Source organism: Choristoneura fumiferana, chromosome 15, assembly GCF_025370935.1.
Source record: "Choristoneura fumiferana chromosome 15, NRCan_CFum_1, whole genome shotgun sequence".
NCBI classification, from domain to species: domain Eukaryota; kingdom Metazoa; phylum Arthropoda; class Insecta; order Lepidoptera; family Tortricidae; genus Choristoneura; species Choristoneura fumiferana.
The window spans coordinates 16,141,557-16,169,493 of record NC_133486.1 but is presented as its reverse complement, the minus strand read 5'-3'; the positions used below and the strand labels follow the sequence as shown (position 1 = coordinate 16,169,493).

The 27,937-nt window shown below is 46.9% G+C and overlaps 2 protein-coding genes and 1 long non-coding RNA gene across 3 annotated transcripts; 1 reads left to right on the top strand and 2 right to left on the bottom strand.

Moving 5' to 3' along the window:
- Positions 1-46: 46 nt before the first annotated feature.
- Dim1 (thioredoxin-like protein Dim1) lies at positions 47-3,449 on the top strand. Its single transcript, XM_074098134.1, has 3 exons — positions 47-350; positions 582-718; positions 2,157-3,449. Exons 1-3 carry the CDS (start codon positions 273-275, stop codon positions 2,368-2,370), a joined length of 429 nt encoding a protein of 142 aa, XP_073954235.1. The 5' UTR covers positions 47-272; the 3' UTR covers positions 2,371-3,449.
- A 2,310-nt stretch (positions 3,450-5,759) lies between these two features.
- On the bottom strand, positions 5,760-6,842 carry LOC141435484 (uncharacterized). The gene is made up of 2 exons (XR_012452172.1): positions 6,650-6,842; positions 5,760-6,227 (listed from the first exon to the last, which is right to left on the bottom strand). It is a non-coding gene; the product is annotated as an uncharacterized lncRNA (long non-coding RNA).
- Positions 6,843-6,914: 72 nt separating this feature from the next.
- On the bottom strand, positions 6,915-27,592 carry Tmem131 (Transmembrane protein 131; the record flags this gene model as incomplete). Its single annotated transcript, XM_074098754.1, is given in 23 exon segments — positions 6,915-7,583; positions 7,586-8,009; positions 8,012-8,085; positions 8,223-8,331; positions 8,424-8,657; positions 8,933-9,138; positions 9,357-9,645; positions 10,223-10,329; positions 10,433-10,594; positions 10,682-10,873; positions 11,070-11,243; positions 11,475-11,598; positions 11,705-11,819; positions 12,576-12,758; positions 12,833-12,931; positions 13,287-13,449; positions 13,839-13,968; positions 14,188-14,378; positions 15,065-15,187; positions 17,498-17,611; positions 23,463-23,693; positions 26,003-26,046; positions 27,328-27,592. Coding segments are annotated over 23 exon segments (4,251 nt in total), but the record flags the coding sequence as incomplete, so codon positions are not given.
- Between the last annotated feature and the right edge of the window lie 345 nt (positions 27,593-27,937).

Here is a 27,937-nt window from a genome sequence, read left to right as displayed (position 1 = left end):
CTCCATATTCGAAGTTCGTGTCGTGCGGTCCCTTTGACACTTACACTATTAAATACGAGAGCGAGAGAAACGGCACCATACGAACTTCGAGTTTCGAGTTTCGTAGTAGCCCAGCAGCATACATGACATGACAGCGCTTGTTGTTGTGTTGTGTTGACATATGGTTGACATTTTATTTTATTGCTCTTGCTCGATCACAGAAACGCTACTCGCATTACTCGCATACTTGTTCATTTGTATATTTATTTCGGGGGTTTTTAAGCTAAACCAAAATGAGTTACATGCTGGGGCATCTCCACAACGGCTGGCAAGTGGACCAGGCCATCCTGTCGGAGGAGGACCGAGTAGTGGTGAGTAACAATTAGGTTATTCAATTCAACATTCTAGAAATTTGATCTTGCAAGCTCAATATCTCCTTTCTAAAGAATAATTTAAATACATACTACTCAGTGCTAGTGTTTGGTATGCGTACTGCTGAGTTACCATATCGTTTTCTCTCAAAACGTAAGAAAATTACTAAAATATGTGCATTAAACATAATAACATAATAGTTGATTGCTGAAGTATGTGCGTGTGGTCAGGTGATCCGCTTCGGGCACGACTGGGACCCGACGTGCATGAAGATGGACGAGGTGCTGTACAGCATCGCGGAGAAGGTCAAGAACTTTGCCGTGGTCTACCTCGTGGACATCACCGAGGTGCCGGACTTCAACAAGATGTGAGTTTGTAGAACATGTTCATTATTATTAAATCTTTATGTATCCATACAGTACAATAAGTTGATATATAAATTATTTTAGGGATAAGTAGTTACTGTTATGGCTCCTATTGGGTAAAAGCCTCCTTCATGTCTTTCCACTTTTGTTTGTTTTGAGCGATGCTCATCCAGTTATTTCCAGCTGTTTTTACAATTTCATCAACCTATCGTTTCTTTTGCCATCCTCTTTGTCTTTTTCCAGCAAGACCAAGCCACTCCATTGTTTGTAATGTCCATCTATTATCCCGATATGTAGCTACATGACCTGCCCACTTCCACTTCGGTTTGAAGGCATGTTGCAATGCGTCTGTTAATTTTGTTTTCTGGCATATGTCAGTATTTCATATTTTATCAATTCTTTTCAGTTTCAGGATACTTCTTTCCATAGCATCATGGGAGTATTTTGTTTTTAACCTTGTTTGTGAATGTCCCAGTCTGGCTAGCATATGTTAAGCAGGGTAATAGGGCATTATTTTCTTCTTTAGCCTCAGACTATAGTTTCCTTTTAAGACTTCTTTCTGGGCCCAATACTTTTTCCAAGTTGTATTAATCCTTCTGTCTACTTCATTTTCGTTTCTGTTGATGTCAAATTGTATGAATTTTCCAAGGTATATATATTTATTGACATATTCTATCGTCTTTCGGTCTATGTTAATTGGACTTTGGATACTATTGGTCATTATTTTAGTTTTGTCAGTGTTCATTTTCAATCCTACTTTTTGGCTTTCATCAGTGAAAAAAAAAATGCTTCAAACCTCACTGATGAAGGAATATTATTAACTAGTATTTAAATACTCAATGCTTTATGCTCTTACACAGTGCATGATTATATAGATTATTTTGTATAAAATTTCTAGTTTTAGTCCAGTTTAGGCGTGCTAGAAAAATAGTGTAAGTTGCATTACATTGTAGAACTTTATTTACCACTTTAAACTTGTGCATCCTGCACACATTTTGTTATTGGTGTAAACTGGGCCATTGACACCCTAATATTAACTTCACTTGTAAAAGTAAAGTACCAAACTATGTAAGTTTTAGAAACAAAATCTTACAACTCAACTTTTACTCTACCCACAAACATTCACTTGCTTCGACTTAAAATTCAGGGCAAAGTTTTGAACATCATGTTTATGTACATTAAATATTATTAAAAATAATGTATCAAATATGTAAATTTTCATATAAAGTTGTAAATTAAAAACTTTTATTCAACATATTTTTTTTAATCTTATTTTAATGAGGCTTAAGTACACCAAATGTGACTGTGTCAGCCTCATGGAAAGCCACAGAGAACCACATTAAACTGTTCCCTGTCCAGAGACGGAGTCTCTGCGTACAGGAGCATGCCTAATGAATGAATTTGTCAACCAGCATTTGAAGGTAATATTGTGTGGTGCAGGTACGAGCTGTACGACCCGTGCACGGTGATGTTCTTCTTCCGCAACAAGCACATCATGATCGATCTGGGCACCGGCAACAACAACAAGATCAACTGGCCGCTCGAGGACAAGCAGGAGATGGTCGACATCCTCGAGACGGTCTACCGCGGCGCGCGCAAGGGACGCGGTCTTGTCGTCTCCCCTAAAGACTACTCCACCAAGTACCGCTACTGAGGGCTGTTACTGCTTACCTACAGTGCCTCGCAAAGAACTGACCGTTGTCTTGATGAATCCCAGCTGTGTGTAACTTGTTCAATCATAATTACATAGTAAGTTGACCATGTGTTCAATGTACAACTTCAGGCAAAGATTAATGCTCTGGTTGAAATTGATCAGCGGTGTTTTAGTATGTATTTTGGTAATGATTCTAAACTGTCTCACGCTCATGACTTTAATGACCTCTCCAATAACATTTCTCCCTAGTGTCTATTTCCTTCTGGTGTGTACATACTGCCGTTTCGGCAAATTATTTTTCGCCAAATTTCACTTCCCAAAAAACTTATTGCAGTAGTTTCATTTCCCAAACGAATCTTTAGCATATTAACATTTCGCATTTTATTCATTTGGTCAACTTATCATTTTGCATAATTTTGCACTGTCACGGTTTATTATGACAAATGTTTATTAAGCAAACGTTTTCTTTTGGCTAATATTATATTCCAAAAAAATGTTTGTTCAAAATGACGCACCAACCACAGAAACCAACTGCTACCAGAAAAGTAGGTTAGGTTAGAACTGCGTCCCCCACAGAAACAAACTGCTATCAGAAAAGTAGGTTATTATGCTATGCAATATTTTGGGAAGAGTGCTTTATGCCAAACGATACATTTGACTAAATAATACTGATATGAACATGACAGTAATTATTTTACAACAATAATTTGCCAAAAAAAAATACTAACTGTGAAATTGCGATAAGTTGTTTTAGCAAATGATTTCTTTGCCAAATGATAATTTGATTAAAGTTTTTTGCCCATACATTAGTAATCCTTATTTCCTTTTATGTACATATTGTTCAACATTTTACTTTAGAGAATAGGTAGCCTAAACATAATGGATATCAATGAGCATTGTTTTAAATGTTTGTATGGTATAATATCTATATCTATAAGATCTAAGTTTGTAATTAGAATATAATGAGTTCTTTAGAAAATAAAATTATGTTTTGTTTTATTTTATCAAAATTTATCCGTCAAATAAACTTAATCAATGAATGGTGAAACATGGGTGAAACAGGATGTTAATCTACTAAGTACCATAAATAAATAAATAAATAAATAAATATCACGGGACAATTCACACCAATTGATAGTCCAAAGTAAGCTTAGCACAGCTTGTGTTATGGGTACTAAGCAACGGATAAATATAATTATATAGATATAGATACATACTTAAATACATATTAAACACCCAAGACCCGAGAACAAACATTCGTATTTTTCATACAAATATCTGCCCGACACGGGAATCGAACCCGGGACCTCAAGCTTCATAGTCAGGTTCTCTAACCACTACCACCATCAGATGATTATTTTGGTATTGGATAATGGATGACTTACTTTGGTTGTAACTTTTTTAAAATTTGAAAATGGCTATTATCATAAACATAATATTACTTATGTTATGTTTATGTGAGATATCATATCGATGACTATGAGAGCTAAGCCAGTGCTTTTTAGGGTTCCGGAGCCAAAATGGCAAAAACGGAACCCTTATAGTTTCGTCATGTCTGTCTGTCTGTCTCTGACCGTCCGCGGCTTTGCTCAGGGACTATCAATGCTAGAAAGCTGTAATTTTGCACGGGTATATACATAAACTATGCCAACAAAATAGTACAATAAAAAATTAGAAAACAATTTTTTTTAGGGTACCTCCCATAGACGTAAAGTGGGGGTGTTTTTTTTTCTCATCCAACCCTAAAGTGTGGGGTATCGTTGGATAGGTCTTTTAAAACCATTAGAGGTTTCATAAGACGATTTTTCGATTCAGTGATGTGTTTGCGAAATATTCAACTTTAAAGAGCAAATTTTCATTAAAATAGGGCGTCCGTACTCCCTCTAAAATCTAAACCGGTGGGTGGAAAAATTTGAAAAAATTCACAATGGTAGTAAACATATCAAACTTACAAGGAACTATAACGGCTAAGTTTGCTTGAGAATTATTAGTAGTTTAAGAGTAAATAGCAGCCTAAGGTTAAGGTATAAAATATACCTAAACTTGGAAGATTCCGTATAAAATACGAAATCCTTAGAAAAATATTATTATTATATAAATTATCAGGCAGGCAGTTGCAAGCAACTGATAGGTGCCTGTTTCTTGGTCAAGTATTCTTTGTATTGTTAATGTGTTGGTCTAGCCGGTTCTTACTTAATTTTTTCGTAATGGCTACGGAACCCTATTATGGGCGTGTCGGACACGCTCTTGGCCGGTTTTTTTTGGTTAGACCTTTTACCTTGCCCTATTCTGCCAAGTCAAATCCATTTAAAAAAACAACGGGGCTAAAAACTCGATCGTCGTCGTCGTCGATGACAGTATAGAGGCGTTTTAATTTGAAACTTAACATTTTTATCCATGTCTCAAATGGCTTGGACGTATAAAATAATTGGCGGGAAAAGTTGAGTTCACGTTTTAAAAAAAAAATCGCTTCTAATATAAAGTTCACAACTAAAATTGTGGGGAAATTGAAAAACTAAGGTAAGACAATGACGAGTTGTTTATATTTCAAAGGGGAAAGTGAGTTTGTTTGTTACACTTTCACGCCTCACGCGTATGAAATTTTGCATACGTCATATTAGAAGTCTAGAATAAATATAGGATATTTTTATCCCTAAAAAATTGTCGTTCCCGAGGGATGACTAGGAGTTTGTTTTGTATTCTGACATTATTTAAAGAACGTTGGTGCATTGTGCATTTATACCTACTTCTAAACCGGTCTGTTAGCAGTTAGAATACAAAACGATTTATTTTGATTATTTTTATGATTTTTGATCTATTTTAATTTGATATTTGACATAGGAAATTTGTAATTGTAATAAAATAATTATACGCCTCTCAACAGAATATTTGCACGCCTGCATGTAGGCTGAATACACTGAAATAAAAATATACAATGTAAGACCTTCCTGTACTGTATTCTGGCAAATAAATACTTTTGACTTTTGACTTGATTTTACTCACACTTTCCGAGACCAACATTGATGACCAATAATAAATATTTAAATTAAATAACTGACTGCCATTACCACCACTGGCGTACTAACTCTGCTTGCTTGCATTTTTGGCAGTAGGTATGCCGTCTATGCAAACAAAACAAACAGAGACGGCATCACATTTATCCGTCAGTTAAAATTAATCAATTCAATGGATGGTGAAACAGCCTGGTGCCTTAATGTGCTATTTGTGACACCTAGTAAATGTGAGCGTCGGCCTCGGCAGTTGGCAAAGCATTGCCGTACCATTTTCTACTCTTTCCAGATTAATTAGGTGTCCGGTCAGGTCGGCAAATACTTATGCATCCATTTATCATTCAAAGGTTTTTTTTTCGAGGTAGTGAAAACAATTTGTACATTTATTTTAGTAAGTTTATTCAGTCTTGAACAGACGATACACGTAGAAGTCGACACCGTGACGTCACCGGTTCGGTCGCGGTAGAGTCGGAGTTTGTTCAGCGTTGAGCGGCCGCGGCGGCCGGGAGGACATGACTAGCGTGGCGCCGCGGCGGCGGGCGGCGGGCGGCTACTGGGAAGCGGGCGGCGGGTGCGGGTCGCGCCGCTCGCGGTCCACGCTCCAGTCGAAGGCGCCGGGCGCCCAGATGGAGGCCAGCGAGTGGAAGGGGTCGTAGGTGCGCACGGGCGCGGGCGCGGGCGCGGGTACCGGCGGCGGCGGCGGCGGCGGCTGGCGCGGCCCGAAGCCCGGCGGCGGCCGCACGCCGCCCGCGCTCCACGCCCACGCGCGCTCCTCGCCGCTGCCGCCGCCGCTCCACGGGGACCCGATCGTGCCGTACGCGTTGTTCGTCAGGTTGCTCGGCTCTTCTGAAAATTGATGATCCATGATGAGCACCCGATTACCTTATCGATTTTATTATCAACGAAGAATGAAACAATGTGGGACCCAAGTGAGAACCCTGAGGAACTCCGGAGGATTTATTATAACTACATATTTATTTCATATCCATGCACTATTACCTTCTGTGATCTAGAAAGATAGCACGGAAATTCGTCTAAAGAAAACTATGCTATACACCCAACATATTTAATTTTTGCATTTTTTAATGGGTATGTCAGAATGATGGGAAGATACATAAGTATCTCGATTAAGTATATTGTATAATTGTGGATCGAACACTATGTTTATGAAGATGCAAAGTATGTCATCTTTCTAATGAGTGATTATTTTTTCGGTGTCATTTCTGTAAGGGAGTCACACTGAAGCGAGCAAAGAGATAAGTACTGACCGAGGTAGTCGCGGGGCGAGGGCGCGGGCGCGGCGAAGGGCGAGCGGTCGGGGCCGCGCCACGCGTAGTCGGGCGCCGGCGCGGGGGGCGCGGGGGGCGCGGGGGGCCGCAGCGAGTGCGCCGCGTCGTTGAAGTAGAACAGCGAGTGGTCGGGTGCCGGCGCGGGCGGCGGCGAGCGGCGGCGCGCGGGCGCGGGCGCGGCGGGGGGCGCGGGCGGGGGCGCGCCCGCGGCCACCACGCTGCTCCACGAGGCGCCCCAGCGGAGCGCGCAGCCCGCGCCCGCGCCCGCGCCCGCCTGCGGCCCGCGCGGCTCCGCGTGCGGCGGGGACGGGCGCGCCGGGGCGGCCGGCGGCCGCTCGCCGCGCCGCTTGGACACCTTGTCTTTGCGCGCGTGATGCTTGCCGGGCGTGGCGCGCGGGCGCGCGGGCGGCTCGCTGCGGCGCGCCGGCGGGCTGGCGTCGCGGCGCGGGCGCAGGGGGGCTGGCGGCGGGGAGGACGGCCGCGGCGGCGGCGGCTCGCTCGCGGCGGCCGGCTCGCTCGGCTCGGGGTGCTCCGGCTCGTCGGGCGGCGACGAGGAGTCGGTGGTCGTGGTGGAGGCGGCGTCGTCCTCGCTGCTGGTGCGCGGGTCGCGGTCCTCCGCGTCGGCGTCGGCGTCGGGCTCGGCGCGGTCCGCGGGCTCGGCGGCGCGCGGCGGGTCGCGCTCGCCGGCGGGGCGGCCCTCCTCGTCCCCGTCGGGGGCGCGCGGCGAGTCGCGGCGGAGCATCTCAACGCGCCAGAGCTCGAAAGCTTTGCGCTCGGCGTGCGGGTCGGGCGCGGGCGGGGTCTGCGCGGGCGGCGGGCGACGCGGCGTCTTGCGGCGGCGCGCGGGCGGCGGCGGCGCGGGCGCGCGGGCCAGCGCGCGCAGGTCGAGCGGCGCGCGCGGGGGCGGCGCGGGGGCGCGCGGGCGAGGCGCGCCCGTCGCAGCAGCCGCTCGGCGTCGAGCGCGGCGGCGGCGAGCACGAGCGCGAGCGCGGCCAGCACCAGCAGGGCGCCGGCGGCGCGCAGCGCGGGCTCCCAGGGCGGGCGCGGCAGCTGGCGCGCGCAGGCGGGCAGCAGCCGCGCGGGCACGGCGGCCAGCAGTCGGAAGGCGGCGGGCGCGGCGCCGGCGCCGGCGCGCAGGGTGAGCGCGGCGGACACGCGCGCCAGCGAGCAGTCCGCGCGGAAGGCGACCGTGAGCGCGCGCGACTCGTTGGGCGCGAGCGCGAGCGGCGCGCAGGGCTCCAGCCGGAAGCCGCGCGCGCGGCACGGCGCGCCCGCCAGCCGCCAGCCGCGCAGGCGCAGCGGGACCGCGCCCGTGTTGCGCGCCACGACCGTGCGCCGCACCGTCCACCGCCCCCCGCCCCCTCGCCGCCCTCCCCCGCCTCCCCGCACTCGGAATCTTCCGAGCAGTCGTCCACCTGAACGAACGGAACTTCGTGAGCGTACGAGCGATAACCCGCTAAACCCGCGCATCGCATGCTCTGTGTGCGTTTAAAACGTTAATAATAGCAAAATCAGCTTCAATCAAAAATTATATCAAAAATAAAACCCCTACCTGCAGCAGCAGCGGCGCGGCGGCGCCGGCGCGGCGTCCCGCCAGCTCGAAGCTGGGCACGGCGCCACGTCCCGCCAACTCCACGCCCTCCACCACGGTCAGGTTGTTTCTAGAAACGAATACCAAACAATTACCGTCTACTTCTTTATAATTATGTATGTAAATATAATAAATAAAATAGGCAGTGAAACATGGAAGTACCTTAGATAAAAGTGTGCGTGGTAAAGCGCAGGCTGCGCGGGCGCAAAGTCCACTCGGAAGTCGACGACGGCGCGGGGCGCCAGTGTCAGTGCGATCCCTCCCTCCCCCTCCCCCTCCCCGGGCCCCGCCTCCGGCAGCGCGGCCACGCCCCCGTGCGGCGCGCGCCACTCCGCCAGCGCGAACGTGCCTTCCGAGTACACGCATTCTTCGCTGACGCACTGCGGGGCCGTCGTGCTGCAATATAAAACAAATCTCATCACTCTATCGATATTGAACGAAACTTGGGTGATATTAGGCAAAAGGCAGTGAAAGGAGCTCGTCGTTTTTTTGCTTTGTTATAAAGCGAAACTTTTGTACCTACCTACTAATATTAAGTATTTCATTTCATCATTTGTAATTTAGAACCAACCCATGCTACCACTCATAGCTTCCTCTTTTGATATCAACCCCTTATTATCAAAAACTGTTGTTTTATTATGAGTAGAAGAATGAAACCGCGTTATACTGACAGCGCGGGCGCGGGCAGCGCGAGGGCGGGCGCGAGGAGCGCGTGCACCCGCAGCGGGTGGGCGGGGCTGGGGTTGCGCACGCGCAGCCAGCGCGCCGCGGCCGCGCCCACGCCCGCCAGCAGGGCCTCGTCTCCCGCCGGCTCCACGGCGGTCACCAGTCGCGGCCACACCAACTGCACCGATCCCGACACGGGAATGCGCACCATCTGACGACACACACATACACACACGGCGTCACACAATCGTCACCACCAGTGATGTAACATTCTTCATTTGCAATTATTCTACGTTAAAAAAAATATAATTATTATTTATTCGTAATCGTAAGGAAGACTTCAGGGGTCAGAGGGATGTCAGTGAATTAACAAATATACGTGTAGTAGTATCATGGAGTGGCCGAATCGAATTAAACAAACAATGTCACCTCATTGGTGTCGAGCCAGAGCGAGACGTTGAGTGTGGCGGCGCGCGCCAGCTCGGCCTCGAACAGCTGGCGGCGCCGGCGCAGCAGCGGCAGCTCCTCGCGCAGCGGCCGCGCGCGCCACGCGCGCCGCCCCGCCCCCGCCGCCGCCCCCGCCGCCGCCTCCGCCTCCGCCTCCGCCTGTCCGCTGTAGCAGCGGGCGCCGCACGCGCGCTCCGCCACGTACCGCACCCGGCCCAGGGTCGCGGACGCGCCCGCCTCCAGCCAGCGCTCCGCCTCAGACTCGGGAGGACTGCCGGGGATGACCATTGCTCGATCAAATAGTCACGCTTCAACGCTGCCGTATCATACGCTCGGTACTACATATTTCGCTTTAGAACGATGAAACGGCAAACTCCGAATTCGGTTCGTTCGAAACAAACATCGTTAGTTTTTAACAAGCAATAAATCCGATAATAGATACTACAGTGCGTAAATTAACTATTTCAGTCTATTTATTGATTTAAGTTCTGCCTTTGATACAGTTAACCATGCACTACTCTTGAAACAACTGGAATTTATTAGAATCAGGGAAAATGCACACTAAATTTTGTTAAATTATCTTCAAATGGAAATAATTTTTAGAAAAAATAATTTTGAAACTAATTGTGGGAAGTTCAATATGACGTCCAAAGCTTTTGATGTTAAATGAGGTGTCCCTCAGGGTTCCATTCTGGGGCCCTAACTCTTGAGGGCTCTATTTCGTCGGCATGCTAAGCCTTATACCATAAGGCTTATGGTGTTTTAGGGACGTCTTCACATATGAAAATAAGCACACGCCAAAATAAAAAAAAATCTTCACTATCAAGAGTTGAGAACAAGCAACTCACATGAATTCTACGGCCAAGTCGGGGTCCTTGGATTCGACACGCTCCAGCCGCATGCGCAGCGCCATACTACTCTCCACCGACAGCGTCCACTCCGGCACCTCCGCGAACTGAAACCGATAGCGCGCTGTTGAATTTGATGTCGTTGTAGCGACAACATCGAACCGATTAAATAGGTACAAGCGAGCCCACGCAGTGCTTGTACCACCGTACCGGGGCGGCGGGTCGGGGGCCGGGCGCGAGCAGGGCGGCGCGCAGCTGGCCGGGCCGCGCGCGCAGCCGCAGCGCCGTGCGCTGGTGCGCGTGCGCGCCGCGGAGCCACACGGCGCCCGCCACGCCCCCCGCGCGCGCCGGCGCCACCACCGTCAGCACCGCCTGCAACACATTACCCACCCGCATTAGACCGCGCCTCCTGTGTAGTGTGTGGTGTGTGGTGTGTGTGGTGTGGTGTGACGAGCGCACCTGTACGTGCTGATGCGGCGGCACGCAGTCCGCGTCCAGGGTGAGCGTGGCGCCGGGCAGCTCGGAGTGCGGCGCCACGCAGAGCGGCGCGGGCCCCCGGTTGGCCAGGCGCGCGCGCACGCGCCGCGTCGACGACGTGCCCAGCACGCCCAGGTCCAGCTCCGCGGCCGTGGCGCCCGGCCACTCCCACTCCTGACGCACCAACGACACACACTCAACAAGGAGATCGCGACAAGAACACGTACCAGATACATTAAAGCCTATTATTCGAACACAGATTTTTATGAACGGGAAAACGGTGCGAAAATATTGACAGAATCATTGCAAATTAGTAGTTAATGCAACTGTTACGTAAAGGAGTCCTTAAAACACGAGTGTGTGTACTGACGATGTCGAGCTCCCCGCTGTAGAGCTGCACGGGCACGGTGTAGGTGGTGTGCGTGAGGTTGGTGCGCAGGCGCAGCGCCGCGTCCAGCGCCGCGCGCGTGCGCCCGCGCAGCCGCAGCCGCGCCAGCAGCGCCGCCTCGCCCGCCCCCAGCGACAGCGGCACGAATGACTCCACCTGAACAACCATATGTATAACCGTGCGATTAGCCGCATGCATACCGTAACCTAAACCTAAGTTTTAGATAGGTTACTGTCTAAATACTCGTAAGCCAAAGATTTAACTTTTGTTTATTAGCAAGTAAAAAAATTACAACAATTTAAAAAATCATAGTATTAAAATAGCATTATAAAAAACCGAAATAAAGATAACAAAAACGTTAAAGACAACCACTGGTTGGCCACTGACCTCAAAGTGTTCGAGCAGTTCCGGCGGGTACTCGAGGCTGGCGACGAGCACGGGCTGCTCGAACTCGTTGCGCGCGCGCAACTCCTGCGGCTTCATGCATTCTTCCTCGTTCGCGGTCACGAAACTGTCGACAGAACGCACGTTACACACAAATAATAATCTCTGTGGAACACGCGCAGCACCAGCCGGCGCACCACCGCCCCGCGCCCCCCGCGCCCCCCGCTACTCACTGTAAGTGTGCGGGCAGCCGCAGCGTGCCGGGCAGCAGGCGCACGCTGTAGGGCAGCGCGCCGCCGCCGCGCAGCACCAGCCGGCGCACCACCGCCCCGCGCCCCCCGCGCCCCGCTACTCACTGTAAGTGTGCGGGCAGCCGCAGCGTGCCGGCAGCAGGCGCACGCTGTAGGGCAGCGCGCCGCCGCCCGCGCAGCACCAGCCGGCGCACCACCGCCCCGCGCCCCCGCGCCCCCCGCTACTCACTGTAAGTGTGCGGGCAGCCGCAGCGTGCCGGGCAGCAGGCGCACGCTGTAGGGCAGCGCGCCGCCGCCCGCGCAGCACCAGCCGGCGCACCACCGCCCCGCGCCCCCGCGCCCCCCGCTACTCACTGTAAGTGTGCGGGCAGCCGCAGCGTGCCGGGCAGCAGGCGCACGCTGTAGGGCAGCGCGCGCCGCCCGCGCAGCACCAGCCGGCGCACCACCGCCCCGCGCCCCCCGCGCCCCCGCTACTCACTGTAAGTGTGCGGGCAGCCGCAGCGTGCCGGGCAGCAGGCGCACGCTGTAGGGCAGCGCGCCGCCGCCGCGCAGCACCAGCCGGCGCACCACCGCCCCGCGCCCCCCGCGCCCCCGCTACTCACTGTAAGTGTGCGGGCAGCCGCAGCGTGCCGGGCAGCAGGCGCACGCTGTAGGGCAGCGCGCCGCCGCCCGCGCAGCACCAGCCGGCGCACCACCGCCCCGCGCCCCCCGCGCCCCCCGCTACTCACTGTAAGTGTGCGGGCAGCCGCAGCGTGCCGGGCAGCAGGCGCACGCTGTAGGGCAGCGCGCCGCCGCCCGCGCAGCACCAGCCGGCGCACCACCGCCCCGCGCCCCCCGCGCCCCCGCTACTCACTGTAAGTGTGCGGGCAGCCGCAGCGTGCCGGGCAGCAGGCGCACGCTGTAGGGCAGCGCGCCGCCGCCGCGCAGCACCAGCCGGCGCACCACCGCTCCGCGCCCCCCGCGCCCCCCTCGTCGTCCTCGCTCTGTTCCGCCTCCTCGTCGTCCGGAGAGATGCCGCGGGCCCACAGCTTTGCGACTGCGAACAGAGTGATCGGTCAGCTACCCGCACGCTGCTCCAGTGCGGGTGGTCACGCCGGCGGGCTCACTCACAGTCCAGCGTGAACTCTGCGGCGGGCTCGGGCTGCTGGTGCGGCTCGAGCTGCGTGCGCAGGAACGTCAGCTGCGCGCCCTCCGCGCTCTCCGCCGCGCCTGCCGCCGAACACCAAATTCAGTTGGGTCAAATTTTCATCATAGATTCGGCCACTATTTTCCCTTTCATTACGAGTGAAGAAATAAGAAATAATAGATTTTGCAGTGAGTGCATAAAATGAGCCAAAAATATTACAATACAATACAATACAATTACTCTTTATTGTACACCAGAAATAGTAAGCGATACAGAAAACAGGTACACAGAGAAAATTACCAGGTAAGCAATAGGCGACCTTATCGCTTAATATTGAAATGAAGTAAAAGTAAAAATGTATGCTGCCCAGACACCGAATAAGTAAATACGAAGTTTACGAACGTGAGATGTAAAAAACTATAATATCATGTATCTGACCGTTGTGCGTGTGCGTGTGCGCGTGCGCGGCGGCCCCGTTGTGGAGGCGCGGCGCGGGCGGCGGCGGCGGCGGCGCGTGCGGCGCGGCGCGGCACCGCGGGGGCAGCGCGCCGCCCGCCACCGCCTGCCACGCGCCCTCGCTGTTGCCCATCGTGATCTCGAACTGCAACAACACCAAACCTCACACTCGTCAATGATACGAGACATCGATTGTTGCCATCAGGACCTACACTATAATTTGAGCAGTGACAATAAATCCTTTCATAAAACGTTAAAAAAAATAACATTGCAAATTTTACTCCTGCTTCTCATAAACCACCGAAGGCAGTCATATTTAGTGGCATATCTGGTATGTAACAGACATGTCAGAATATTCAGCCACAGCCTCCCGAACGTACAATTAATAACACGATTTATGACACTCATTCTATTAAATACACTTAAATAAGATGAACGTATCACATAGTTTTGAAATCTTTATCTTAGCTTCCCAAAAGCCACCAAAATGGGGTGAAGTGGGGTCGAGTCCTTTGAGTTTATGATTCAACTGACCTTGTATGGCGGGTCCTGTGCGCCGCGCGTGCCGGCGCGCAGCTGCAGCGGCTGCGCGTGCGCGCCGGGCGGCGCCGCCAGCGCCTCCACCACCACCACCAGCGGCGGGCCCGTCACGTTGGCCTTAATCCTAGAACATAATAGTGGCGTTATAACAGTCGTACAAAAACATTAGTAAACAAAAAAGTCGTGTTGAAAAATTGTCTTTTTTAATTTAATTCGTTACGGCCACTATGAAAGAGATGACATTCCATATTTTATGCTAAATGCAATTGCAGCTGGAGCTCCTGTGCTATGTTAGTGTAGTATGCTATGGTCGTATCTTCGCGGCGCGTGTGTGTGTCCTTACCTGATGTAGGCGGCGCGCGGGTCGGGCGCGTCGCGCGGCTTGCCGGGCAGCGGCGGCGGCGCGGCGAGGCGCAGGCGCACGAGCGCGCGGCTGGAGTGCGGCGGGACGGCCCACAGCGCGCGCGGGGCCGTCGCCGCGCCGCCCGGCAGCTGCAGCCCCAGCCACCCCACCGACGAGTAGATCTCTTGCACCTGCACGTCACGACACTCGAACCATACAGTGGCTCAATTCAGGGGTAGGCAGTTACTAGTCAACACCACCCCCCAGTAGCAATGCCTTTTTGCAACACTGCCTGTTACACGTCACAGACACGTAGACAAATGGAACAACATGTTGCAGGACAAGCCTTCAATAATACATGAAATCTACCCAAAACAACTTTTAATGCCGCATACGCAACGTTCTGGGATCAAAACGTATTGCGGGACATTGTGCGAGGGTTACAGCGTCATATAAACAGATTATTTCGCGTCATCAAAAATGTTACATGGCGCATCCGGTGCTACACATACGACAGTCTTTAGCCTGTAACTCTAGCACGTGATGTGAAAATAAAATACAATGAGCCTCACGGCGTACCATCAGCCAAATATGTGGTCTACCACCCTAAAGTTGATAATCGTTTGCATGTCATAAAACAATAATGCCAATAGACGTGTCTGTCAACTTAAAAGTTCGACTTTAGCGACATATTCACTTAATAGGAACTTGTTTAAAAATTGGAAGACCACTTATTTGGCTGATGGTACGAAAACTTGCAAGAAAATTCTATGGTGTTTGTGATCCTTCCAGTCCGCACTGGGCCTGCGTGGAGCCCTCTCATTGGGCACTGGCCACTGCCCACTGCCCAGCAGTGGACGTGTGATGAGCCTCATACCTGCACGGTGTGCGGCGTGGGGTTGTGCAGCGTGAGCAGCGGCGTGAGCGTCGCGTTGTGCGGCACGCGCACGCCCACCAGCGGCCACAGCCCCCACTCGCTGGCCACGCCCACCGCCGACACCTGCCACCACACACCAGCCTTACACCTCGGCTACACTACACCACAGTTACACGCTCATACGTCAGTTCACTCCATCATTCACATTGGATGGACGAATGGATTTGAAACGCCCTTGGGTACGTACATGTCACCAGCATTCATATCTGCCACAGCGGAGCGTGCAACAATATCTGACACGTCCTTCCGGCCCTAGAAATATAGTCGTATCAGATATTTATGCACGCTTGTTGTGTCAGATATTGGTCTTGGTAACTGTACTACAAGAGAGAGCTTAATTTTCATCAGTCCGTTGGTTCGTGAATGTTACACGATAGTCGTCATTCTGATTCTGACCAGAATGATGGACTAGTTAAACTGACGCCAGACTGAACGTGTAGCCGAAGTCTTAATGCCAGCGACAAACAATCTCGCCACAAATCAATGAAGGTTAGACGAGGTATCGCTAGATGGCGTTGAGAGGTTTGACGTTACAGTCTTGCTTGTGATTGGCTCATTTCGTTATTCAACCAATCACAACGTCATAATACTAGCACCAATTAGCCTGTTTCAGAAACCTTCATTGTTAGGGACGGAAATAACTATTCAAAATTTCAAGTGGTAAATACAAAACTACAAATCAAGATTACAAGTTAGGTATGTACAACGGTTTTTGTTATGTTAAGTTATCTCCTACAGTGTTCATTATTTAGTCGAGTAATAACATATCTACTCATAGGAAAATATTGTCATCAATATGCTGGCCCATATTGAAAAGTTACAAGTGCTCAATTTTACATAATTGTTAAGTTTCTCATACAAAAAAGTGACAATCATGTAGAATTGTACCACTTGTAACTTTTATTAAATTATAGGGGCCTGGATTAGCATTACCCACCCAAACTACGAAGAGTGGCAAGTGGCCCAACAGTCCCGCGTTGTGACTGTACTTAACAGCTTTACACTACGAGGTTCGATATTGGATGCTCACGCTAACAGCGTGTATTTAACAGGAGTGTGAGAGGAAAGACGATACTAGATTCGAACTTCGTAGTAGCCCCCCAGGTATTTTAATAAAACATCTATCATGACACTAAACAGTAAAGTTCTTCTCCTCGACTACGACTGCGTCTAATTCAGTTACTGCTCTCGCATCGCATGTCTGTGAAATTATTGAGATAAGAAAGTATCCAATATGCAAATTGAATACCAAACGTGCAATTTTTTTATCCAAATCCGTGCAGAGTATTACTTAGGTACAATTACTATGACTTAATGCAATCAAACCAACAAAATCCCAAACTTTTAATGAAGGAAGTGGGAAAAGTAACGAACAAATTGTAACGCATTGCTTACGATTAGCCAGATGTAACATAAAAAAAGTTGTAAACTTGGAGTCTGTCGCCGTCGCGTACAATGAAATCTTCGCGGTCGGTATCGGTGTGAACAAGTTCCAACGGTCCCTTTTTTTTAGTTGCCGATCTTTACAATTTGGCCACGCCAGCTGCCTGTTTAGCACATGGTCGTTACGAGTACCTACGTCTGTCACTTTAGGATTTGTTTAAAATTACGAGTTATATGGGATTTTGTGGCAACGTTTAGAATTTACGACTATAGAAGAGTCGTTATTTAAACTTGTCGCTTGACTAAGTACTTACTTATTATGTTAGGGTAGCCTTTAATTAACGAAATTTTGCTAATATCCCTCCTTGTAAGCGAGTGTTTGTTTATTACGCTTTCGCGCCTAAAGTACTCAACTGATTGTTAAAGACCCAAAGAAGACACAGGATATTTTTCGGGAAAATTGTAACGATCCCACGAGCGCGCGTAAATGAATTTTTCGCAGACGAGGTGTGAATAACAGTTAGGACCTAATATTATAAACAAGACCGTTTGTTTAGTTGTTTGTGTGTTTGTTACTCGATCACGCAATAACGCCTCGACGAATTTGGATGAAATTTGGCAGAGAGATGGTTTACAACTTCGATTAGGTATCTATCACATATTTTATTAGGTATGCTTTTTATCCCGGATAAAGAGAAAATATGAATAAAAAAAATAAAAAAATATGAAATCACTACTTTGAAAAAAGCCCGTATCTTCAAATCGATAATTTTACTGAGTGAACTTTATGATCATTGCTTCAAGAGTTAATTTTGTTGACGTATTGACTTGTGTGTGATACGAGATTTTTTCAAAGTAGTGACGAAAATATTTGTTTGTGCCCGAAATGGTCCCGCCTCAGCAAAATGCAGACTGCTCGGGTGGAGCCAGCGCTGGTCTTCCGGCGAGACCATTTTAGACGGTCAATTAAATAGTAAAAAGGTGTGTTACCGGATACTTGTGCACCCCGAGCGAGGTGTGTATGTAGAGGTGCGCGGAGACGGGCCCCTCGCGCCGCCCCAGGTACACCACGCTGAACGACGTGTTGGCGCCGCACGCCAGCGTCTGCAACACCACCGGCACCAGCCCCGTCAGCCCGACACACACGGCCAGCCACATCGCGAGCGATCCCGCGAGTGGCCCCTGGCAAAGTGGCCAGCGCCCGACAGTTCGCATCTACCTGCCACCCGAGCAAAACCCGGCTGGAGACGTACTACCTACCTACCACCATTGTTTAAGACTAAAAACGTTTTGTGACTGCATTTTACTACTTTCATAGGAAAGGTTTAAAACGTAAAAAAAGTCTATCATATCAATAAATAAATAAAATGTTTTTCATCTCTCCTGTTCGGAGAGTTTAGTTTTCATGGGTAGATAGCCGGGTGGAAAATTGCGGTTTTCATCTCTAGGGTGGAAAGTATTTTTTTTTTTTAATTTTTCGATTATCCACGGAGTCGAAGATAATTGAGTTACGTCAATAACACTTTTTTTTCACGTTTCGGCATGGCCATCTAGATGCACGTCGTGACCAAGGAGCTTATATACAACACTGGAGGTTGAACGCCGAACATCCGTTTAAAACAAGAAATTTGATCTTTATTACGTCACGAACATATTCTATCTCTTTCTTTAGTTAGGTTAAGAAAGAGATGGATGTCATTCGTGAAATGTGAAAGAAAGAGATTCAATATATAAATAAGTAATAAAGGTCAAACTTCTTCGTTCGGCGTTCAACCTCCAGTTTTGTAGGTATATAAACTCCTTGGTCGTGATCAACTCGATTTTTTTTATACTCGGCCGAGGCAAGTGGCCAGGTCAAAAAGATACCGTTGGAGGTTGGATATAAGTAAATTAAATTTACTGAAGACTGAAATTCAATTTGATGATATTCTCATTTTTTTGTAGTATTTTACTTTCCTCAGTCGAAATGAAAAGTAGAGTGTCTAACTCGGGTGAAATTACCCATTTCCCCTCGAACTATTGGCGCTCTGACTTCGTTCGAGCGCCAGAAATATCTCAGATAAAATGGGTCACTTTCCATCCTTGGTTATCAATCTACTATTGTTTCTAGGATTAACCTTTCGTGGAACAACTACCTGATGCGCTTTTGTTTCGTTATCGTCATCTACCTAGTAAAAGCTCGATCAGCGGGATGAGCAGATTGTCAGCTACCAGGGCATCATAGCGCGCGGAGGTGTGTCGGCGGCGGCGATAGGGCGCCGGCAGCCGACACCATCCGACGAGGCCTGCGGGTGCGGTGGCTACGCAAGATCGATTACAAATACTCCCAGATCATACCTAATCGATTTAAATAGCATTTTTCATAAAAATATCAAAAAGGAGACCCGTAGTCGACATCGCCCCTTTTTTTAATCCAGCAGATAGTGACTATAACCTCCTAAGTCCTCACGTACCTACTTTATAAAGGACTAATTAACACTAAGGAAGTAAGGAATAATGGCCGAATGTACTTTATAAAGTACAAATTCTAAGAATTTTGAAATAAAATCCAAAATAACAAAGCAGGTCAACCACGTCTAGGTCTTAAACGGTAAGTTTGTTAAAAAATGTCAGGACTCAGGAGGATAATGCCCAATCGTTTTTCTAAGAACGCCCAGACCCCCCACCCCTCTCCGCACGAAACACCAACCCAAGGCCCCCAACTTCCTCGTGTCCTATTATAAAACTTTTAGATCACCGTTTGCAATAGTTGCCATAATTTGCTGTAAAACCGGTTCCCGGATTAGTTACCTGCATGAGGAGCAGACTGATTCCCACAACAAACGGGACAGTCATGTTACACACGGTACCGGTACCGTACGGCGCCGCGCCGGCGAGTCAGGTGACGAGGTGACGACCACCGCCAGCGTGGACGCGGGACCGGTTTGTTGTCCCCGCGCCATCCTAGCAACTCGGCTAGGCTACCCGCAGCCCGCAACGCAACATAAGTGTTATTGCTTGCTCAATCATTACTTAGCAGCTGTCATCGAGGTAATCAATCGCTCCAAAAGTCAACACATATGTAGCGCCATAAATTATTTTAGTTGATTAGATAGACCGTAATCTTGCCAGCAGTATAAAAATATCTTAAAAAAACACAGCAGTTGTTGATTGAAAGCCTATTCCAAAAAACTATTCAGTTTATGAAACTGCGCATTTATAATTTACGAATGTGAGCATAGGTACGTATTATGTAACGTTACTTTTATAAACTGTTTCTTTTACGCTCGCGTTGCGGTCGTCGTGACGGCCGATGGGTGTTAGGTAGTATTACTCCGGCAGCGGTAAACAGCCGGGACCCGCGTAATAAATGGAACGAAATTAGTGTCGAGACGAAGCGAGCGCACGCGCCCGAAGGTCAGCTTTGCATATGCAAATGGCAACAGCGCGCCGCAGCCTGCGGCCTGCGCCGCCGTCGCAACATGCGGCAAGGTGAAGGGCTGATACATCGCTATTATTCGTTCGTAGATAAAGCCCACACACGATAACACATAGATAATCTATTTTATTACAAATCTAACCCGGAAATAACGAACGCCACAAGTTGCATGTCACGAAAACAATGCAGCCTTATACGGCGCGGCCCACTTAGCGCGCCGCGCAAGGCCGCGGCTGTGCTCCGCAAACACAAGTCCACTCCACACTTGCGCGCTCCGCGAGATGGGCCGCCGCGCCGCGCTCGTCCACTCCCGCGCCACCGCCAAGCCAAGGGACCGCAGCGTCATGCTGCACGACCAAGTATCTTAGCGACCACTCCAGCCAGACCGAATTCTGAACGAAATCCTGATCAGACTATAACCTTAAAAGAATTGCCTACTAGTTTAGCCTAGTAGGTAGTTTATTAATAAGGTTGTCACTTTCATTTGATTCATTACTCAAATTACCTACTACATTGTAATGCTAATGAATGGGTGTGACAATAAACAGCTGATAACGGCATCGATAAGCCCCCGCGGAGCCCCCCCCCCTGCACGCGTCACGCAGGAAAACCGCACCTCCGATGACGATTCCCTCATAAAACACACACAATAGGTGCTTGTACCTACTCAAACTTGAAGGAAACATAATGAGAACAACAAACAGTTCTAAATTAACAACTGATGAGCCCCCGGCAATTAAATACAATGTATGTACTTACTTTGTTTTCAAATTCGAATTTGAATCAAATTTCACTTCAAACACTTTGTTTATCTAGACAAGAATAAACAAAGTGCGTAGAAACTTATATATGTTTCGACAACTAGGTATTATTATTATATCATAAATAGACGTAAGTTGGGTGTCGCAGCAACAAATTCGCTGACATATCGATGACCTTCTGACGCGCGACATAGTCGTGTCGCAGGCGCGTCGGTTATCTCATTGTTTATGTGTAAAACAATATTTAAACTGGCATCGCGATGTCCCACGGGTTTATAGGTAAGGGCCGGCCACGTGTGGAAAACAGTAACTGATTGCGACATCCCATCGGTCAGGGCAGAGCCGCCGCGGTCCACGCGCCCTCCACGACAACCGGTCGCACACATTATGTGTGCAACGCAGTAAGCATTTTATAGCGCAAAACATCTGTATTTATCAAGTAATCAATAAAACAAAGTGGTCGCTTTGTGGTCTTGCTGGCCTGTGTCCCGACACATCCTCCGATAGCGCGCGCCGCGACTATTTATACCATTTCCGAAGTTCACAGGCGTTCTTAAGAGTCAGGGCGTAATATTATTACACCGAACGTTATTCAAGATCGTTAGATAAGGAGTCCGTGCCGCAACAAGTTAGGCTAAAGTAAATAATTTAAAGTTTGCCGACACAGATAAAACCTGTTTATCATACCGTGCTCTAGTCATCCCATTATGGCATCAAAATAAAAACATGACGCGCGGTAAAGAACGACAGAGAATTAATTAAGATACCTACTGCTATGTGCTAGCGCCTCAACAGTGCTTGTGGGATAGTTCAGCACTGACCGTAGAGGGCGCCTGAGCCGCCTGAAGAAGGCGAGGGCAGGGCATCCCTACAAGTCGTCATCTAAAACTTCATAAGTCAAGAAGCGCTAGCAACGCAGCCGCAGGCCAGCTCAATGCCTATTAGCAGCAATCATTGGATGGGTTTCCACAAATAAAACGGTTGGAACCCTTTCCCTTCTTTTGTACCTCCAGTAGGTACCTACATAAACTTTTTTTTATATCGAGTGCTCTAGAATCAACACATTTATTTACATTTCGTTCTCATACTAATTAAATTAGCTACTTCCTTTTTTTTGGTTTGTTTGATCTTTGCTTCAACCAATTTACATATCAATAGATCATCTTTGAAGAACATTTGGGTCTCCTTGACTGTACTTAATACAAAGTGTACCTAATACTGACGGAGCACGGTGTTACATAACGCTAAATTAATATTGTTGAACGAAACTTAGGTAGTAATACGTAGTAAGTTAGTAGTAATACGTAGGTAGAGGTAGTGGACTATTATTTATTCGTAGAGGTAGTGTTTCTAAATACAAATACCCCTGCACTGCACCGGGCACCCGATGCAGCTCGCGGCTTGCGGCTTGCGGCCAGGTGGCGCGGAGAGTAGTTGCATTGATGCGCACCCTTTACTTTACTAAGTACATACATATAATAGCTTCAGACTTCTCTAACGAACGATCTCACTTATTGTTAGATACAATACGGTACGTCAATGAATATTCAATAAGTAGTAAATTTGAGTTAAGTTTTCCTTAAATGGAATTGGAAGTTACTCGTTTCTTTATAGAGTCAGGGTCATTTTATACCACACTAGTTGTTGCCCGCAGGAATTACGTTATTTTCCGGGATAAAAATTATCCTATATCCTATCCCGGGACTCAAACTATCTATACTGAATTTCATCAAAATCGGTTTAGCGCTCTAGACGCGAAGAGCTAAAACACAAACCGACGTACAAACTTTCGCATTTATAATGTTAGTGGGATTATTATCCCGTTCGGACTTCTCTAAAGCAACATTATTTAAATAGCTAACGAACGATCTCACTTAGATATGTCAATGAATATTCAATAGGAATTTTGAGTTGTTCCTAATGTTGATAATTGACATGGTGTTAGCCAAGGTCATTTTTATTCCAATGCTATTATACCACACGTAGAAAATGCATCGGGTCAATCAAGATACGTTAGTTGGCTCGCGGTTTCTTCTTCTATTAAAATACGAGTAACATGCGTTACTGAAGGGTCAGCTGCCTATAAATTAAGGACATATGATAGTTTTATCCCGGATAATCGCATAGTTCCCGCGGGATAGCGATAAACAAAATCTTGGTGGATAAAGTTGCGGGCAAAAGCTAGTCATAGATATGGATAAGTTCAACTGGGCGTAGTATATGTCAATTTCATTGTCAAATTTCAATTTGATAGTTCGAACAGTACCAAACGGTGATTTTGTAGTCAAGGTAATCAGCCCTGTTCAATATAAAAGCTTTCGCATAGAGTTTATTTTATAATGCAATATTTTGGACACATTTATCATCTATAAATTGTATCTTTCCTAGCGGAAAACTACGGAACGGTAACTTTCAAGCTAGGTGGCAGCACATACCTGTAAAATAGACTCTCAACGATATTACGCTTTCGTAAAGTTCTAATCTGAGGTTCTAATTTTACTTAACTACGTTTGAGAAGTTACTTTTTAACCGACTTCAAAAAAGGAGGAAGTTCTCAATTCGGGTGTACTTATGTGTTTTTTTGTATGTTTTTAACGGTTCCATTCTGAATAGATGCTACGAATAGAAGCGACACTGGTTAAGGTACAAATCGGGACTTATTAACATTTCCTCTCGTTTCCTATTCCGCGTATCGTATATACCCGACGGAGCCGGCCTCAAGCCGAGCCACGAAACCAGCAGTCCAGCATAAACACATCCTCTCGGCCGGTGTTACCTTGGAGTCGAAGAAGGAGGCGTGGAAGTCTGGCGTGGTGCCGGCCACGGAGGCGAGGTGCATCGTGGCGTTGGCGGTGTTGGTGAGCGTGACGGTGGCGGCGCGGGCCGCGCCCAGCGCCGCGCGCCCCAGCGACAGCGCCGGCGGCCACGCGCGCAGCGCCCCCACCGGCAGCGCGCGCCCCGACCCGCCCACAGCGTCCGCACCCCCACCCGCAGCAGAGCCCCATTCCTACGCAACACACCAAGATCAGACTCTACTCGTGTTAGTTCTCCTTAAATTACGTTAGTCCTACGGCTACGCTTTACAGACTACGCTTTGACAGAATGGTCGTGCTCGTGGTCGTTGAAGGTCAATAGTGACATTTTATAACGAATTTAATTTCCAGGTCAAATGATGGCTCTTTAAGGTCACAGCTCATTAGAGCCACCCGGTACCCGATCAGCACCGCCTCGACTTTCGGTGTTCACTCGTTGTCGACAGGTGCTCCACGGGTGTACGCCGCGTTGACAACAAGTGGACTTCGCGTGCTCCACGAATTTCCTAGTAGTCGTATGGCGGCGAGCAGCGGGCTGTCGCCGAGTGGGCCACTCGCCGTCCGCGCGTGGTGACCTCGCCATTGAGGCGATCCAGTGACGCTACGGAGTTGATGTAGAAAGCGTATACTCATACAAATCCATACGAAGAATACTAACCGATCGAGGCAAGGCAGTGCTGGTCGGGTGCCAGGTGGCTGTAATGAGCTGTGACCTTTAGAGCAGACAGCTGACAAAGTCATTTGCATATACCACTTCTTTGGTCTGTCATGTTATGTAGGGAACTGAGCGAGCAAGCTCTATTGAGGCTAACATTATTTAGCACCTGGAGTGTTCAAAGCCTCAACAAAAATTAGAAAAAAAAGCTGTTATTTTTTTTCTACATTGGTATTTCCCTAAGTGGTTGTCGTCGCACCTTCCCTTCCCCTATTGTAAAACATGCTCGCTCTTTCTATGCATATTCTTGTGCTCATCATATTGCTAATAATATATATATATATTATATTATTAGCTAAGACTAAATATTCATAATTGATTTTCTTCATACATCCTCATTAATAGGTTTGTAAATACCAGACATTGCAGATGAGAGACAATTTGTATTATTTTTAACATTTATCTACTTTGTTGTTTGGAGTTAAATTAATGAAACAAAGTTATTTTAAGCATCAATGCTTACTGCAACTAGAACAGTTATTTAATTTTGTGGACCATTTTTGTGATATTTGTTATTATACCCTGTCCTTGCCTGAACAGTATATTGGTTCATGTTTACCTGCTGTGCTGTTGCCATCACATGCAGTAATCCAACTAAGTAACTCATGGATATATTATTGATGGCATTTTCATTTGTCTCTAGAGCAATCATGGAAGTATATTTACATACAAAACAAGGTGTTCCTGTTGTCAATGTAGGCACTTGAAACAATATGCCCTACTTATCTATTATAAATTTGTAGGTATTTTTTCTCCCACCCTCTTGTTTTGAGAGGAGGCCTGTGCCCAGCAGTGGGACGTATATAGGCTGGGATGATGATGATGAGGTATTTTTTACTGACATATCAAAAATGTATATGAACCAAACTCCCTGTCCCTATGACAGTAAAAACAATGTCTAAACAACAGCAATAAAAAAAAGATCCATAAATAAATATCATGGGACCATTCACACCAATTGACCTAGTCCCAAACTAATAAAAAGTATAATGTATGCTGTAATTTTTTTTAGATTACCATCTTAGTGAGTTCATTATAAGCCACTAATTAGTGTTCATTTACAAAATTAATTAAACACTATCTTTGGTGGCACACCAAGCAAATAAATACATAATTAGTAATTACTTTAAAGGGTTGGTTTCACCATCCATTGATTAGTGTTAACTGACGGTTAAATGCGATGCCGTCTCTATTTGTTTTGTTCGAATAGACGGAGACGGCATCACATTTAACCATCAGTTAACACTAATCAATGGATGGTGAAACAGCCGCTAAACCTTCATTAACTTTATGCGCCAATCCAGGGGTCGCCATCCTGTGATTCTTCTCACAGAAGAATAAAATTCTCTGATGTAAAGTCATGTGGTTCTCCAAATACATAGATAAAGAACAACTTATACCTAGTTTTCTTTTTTAAACACAAATTGTGCAATTTTTTTTTCTTCTGTTTTATTATCTTTCAGCTATTTCATTAAATTAAAAAATCAAACTTGTATAAGCAAATACTATATTATTAAAACAAAAATTTTAAGTTGGTGTAGTGGAGGAAAATTATGTAAATTGTAAATTCTGGCCCTTTTGCCTCAAAAGATTGTTGTTGGTTAGTGCAGTAACATATTTCAAACATTGTAAACAATGTACATTTTAAAATTATCCTGTTATATTTTTCAGTCTGCCAACAACAAGGAAAATATTTAATTTGTTGTCATCATGCATCCTACTGTGTAATCAACTAGCATAAGACATAATTGTGGGAAAATCTATTAGCAATACTGAAGCAGTCAGTACCTGAAATGTGATCCCCTCTACCAGGGACTCATGTACTGTGACACCTGTAACAACAGACACTTAGTTATTACATATAATTATATGGTATTAATAAACAAGTGTTAATATGCTTTGCTAGTTACTGTACCTACTTGAAATAACCTTTAAATAGTATTGGTCATGTTGTGTATTAAAAGTTTTTATCATTCTCTTTTTTAATTTAAATAAGTAGTATAATTGATATAGAAATTACAGGTAGGTACTTTCCATATTTATGACACCATGTGGTGGGTAGAAAAACTCAACTGTTGCCAATTATTTTTCAAAGTATGAGACCAAGTATGTATAAATGCTTAACCATTTTTATGATTGTTCCAACATCAGAGGAAACAATCAGGTTGATTATCACAATGACTTGTATGTGATAATAATATTTAATGTATTTAGCCATAGAGTTGACATTGAATCTTGGAGTGGTAAAGAGAGGAACTTCTGGGTTGACTTTACACAACCATGTGCTGGGCATGCATTCCTCAAAAAATAAAGTAAGCACACTATGTTTATCAGTCAGTAACAGTAAGGATTTCTTCTTATCATAGTATATTCAAGTATAAAGCCACCCAACATGTTTAAAAATAATTTATTATATTTTTGTCTGATTACCATCTGCTTTATCAGAAGGCCAAGGCCTAGGACTTGTCCTAGCACCTAAGAGTCAGCCTCTAAGAAAAACTTAGATTCCTATGAAAAATGTTTTTTTTGTCTCCTTTGCCTACATTCTGTGTAGTATGTCTCTAAACTGTTATTCCAACTTCAAATTAATTTTTCATCATCTAATTAATTCAGGTGCTTAATAATATGTCAGAAACAAGGCATTGTTGATACAAGTGTTGCAAATTCTGTTCGAGTAATTGTGTTTACTTCAGGTGTGCCAGTGTGCTGTGGCTGTCATTTGGGTGTAGGAGAGGCTTTGGTTTTGGTATATTTAGGTTTGGGGAGCGCGGCTGCCGGCGCTGCAAGGGGAAGGTTGGCGGGTTGACGGCGCGCTGCAGCCGCTGCAAGGGGAAGGCTGGCGGGCCGGCGGCGCGCTACGCTTCCTCTCTACCGGCCGAACCCAAAATACCATAAAGAAAGTGCAACAAAAACGACAAACATACGCGCCGCGGCCCCGATCTAAAATAAATCGCGGCGCGCGCCACCTTACGTCCTACCGCCGACATGCCGTGCAGCGTCCAGCCTGCGCCTAACGCTCCACTGATACGATGTGTTCCGACTCGATATCTCACATCTTGCCCTCGGACACTCCGAGGAGTTGTAAAGAATTAAAATAATAAAATCGATTTTACCATGGCTCTTTCCCTGGGCTGTCAGTTTGCTGTTCAGCGATATATCCAATAGAGTTAATACGAGGACGTAACACCACATTAGTTTGCGATACATTTTGATGTTATTGTCCGTAATTAAACACTGTTTATTCACATTTCACAAGCACGATATGATATTTTTATCAAATTGCAGTCTCCAGTTCCCACTTTCAACACGCGAATTGTGAATGTGAGAGTAGTAGCATGATTGTGTGACAGCACAGTACTCACACATAGAAAAATAAGTACAAATTTATTACATAAACACATACGTACAACTGACACAGTGTGCCCAAGAAAAATGTGTTTACGAAGTATGATTCATCCCTAATCTTACATGATAGTGTTTTGAATTTCCAATATACGTATTGGATTCTAACAACATTAAAATTTTCATATCAGCAAGAAATGATTGAATGCAAAATTTTACAATTTTATCACTTAAGTGAGAAAGTTGCCATTTAGGAACATATTATACAATAACAAGCTTTGTAAATAGGCCGGTCGTTTAGAAAATAAAATTTCGATGGTCGTGATAATATGTCGTTTCACCAAAAGCAAAAAAGAGCTTTGAAAATTAGAAAGGATTTAA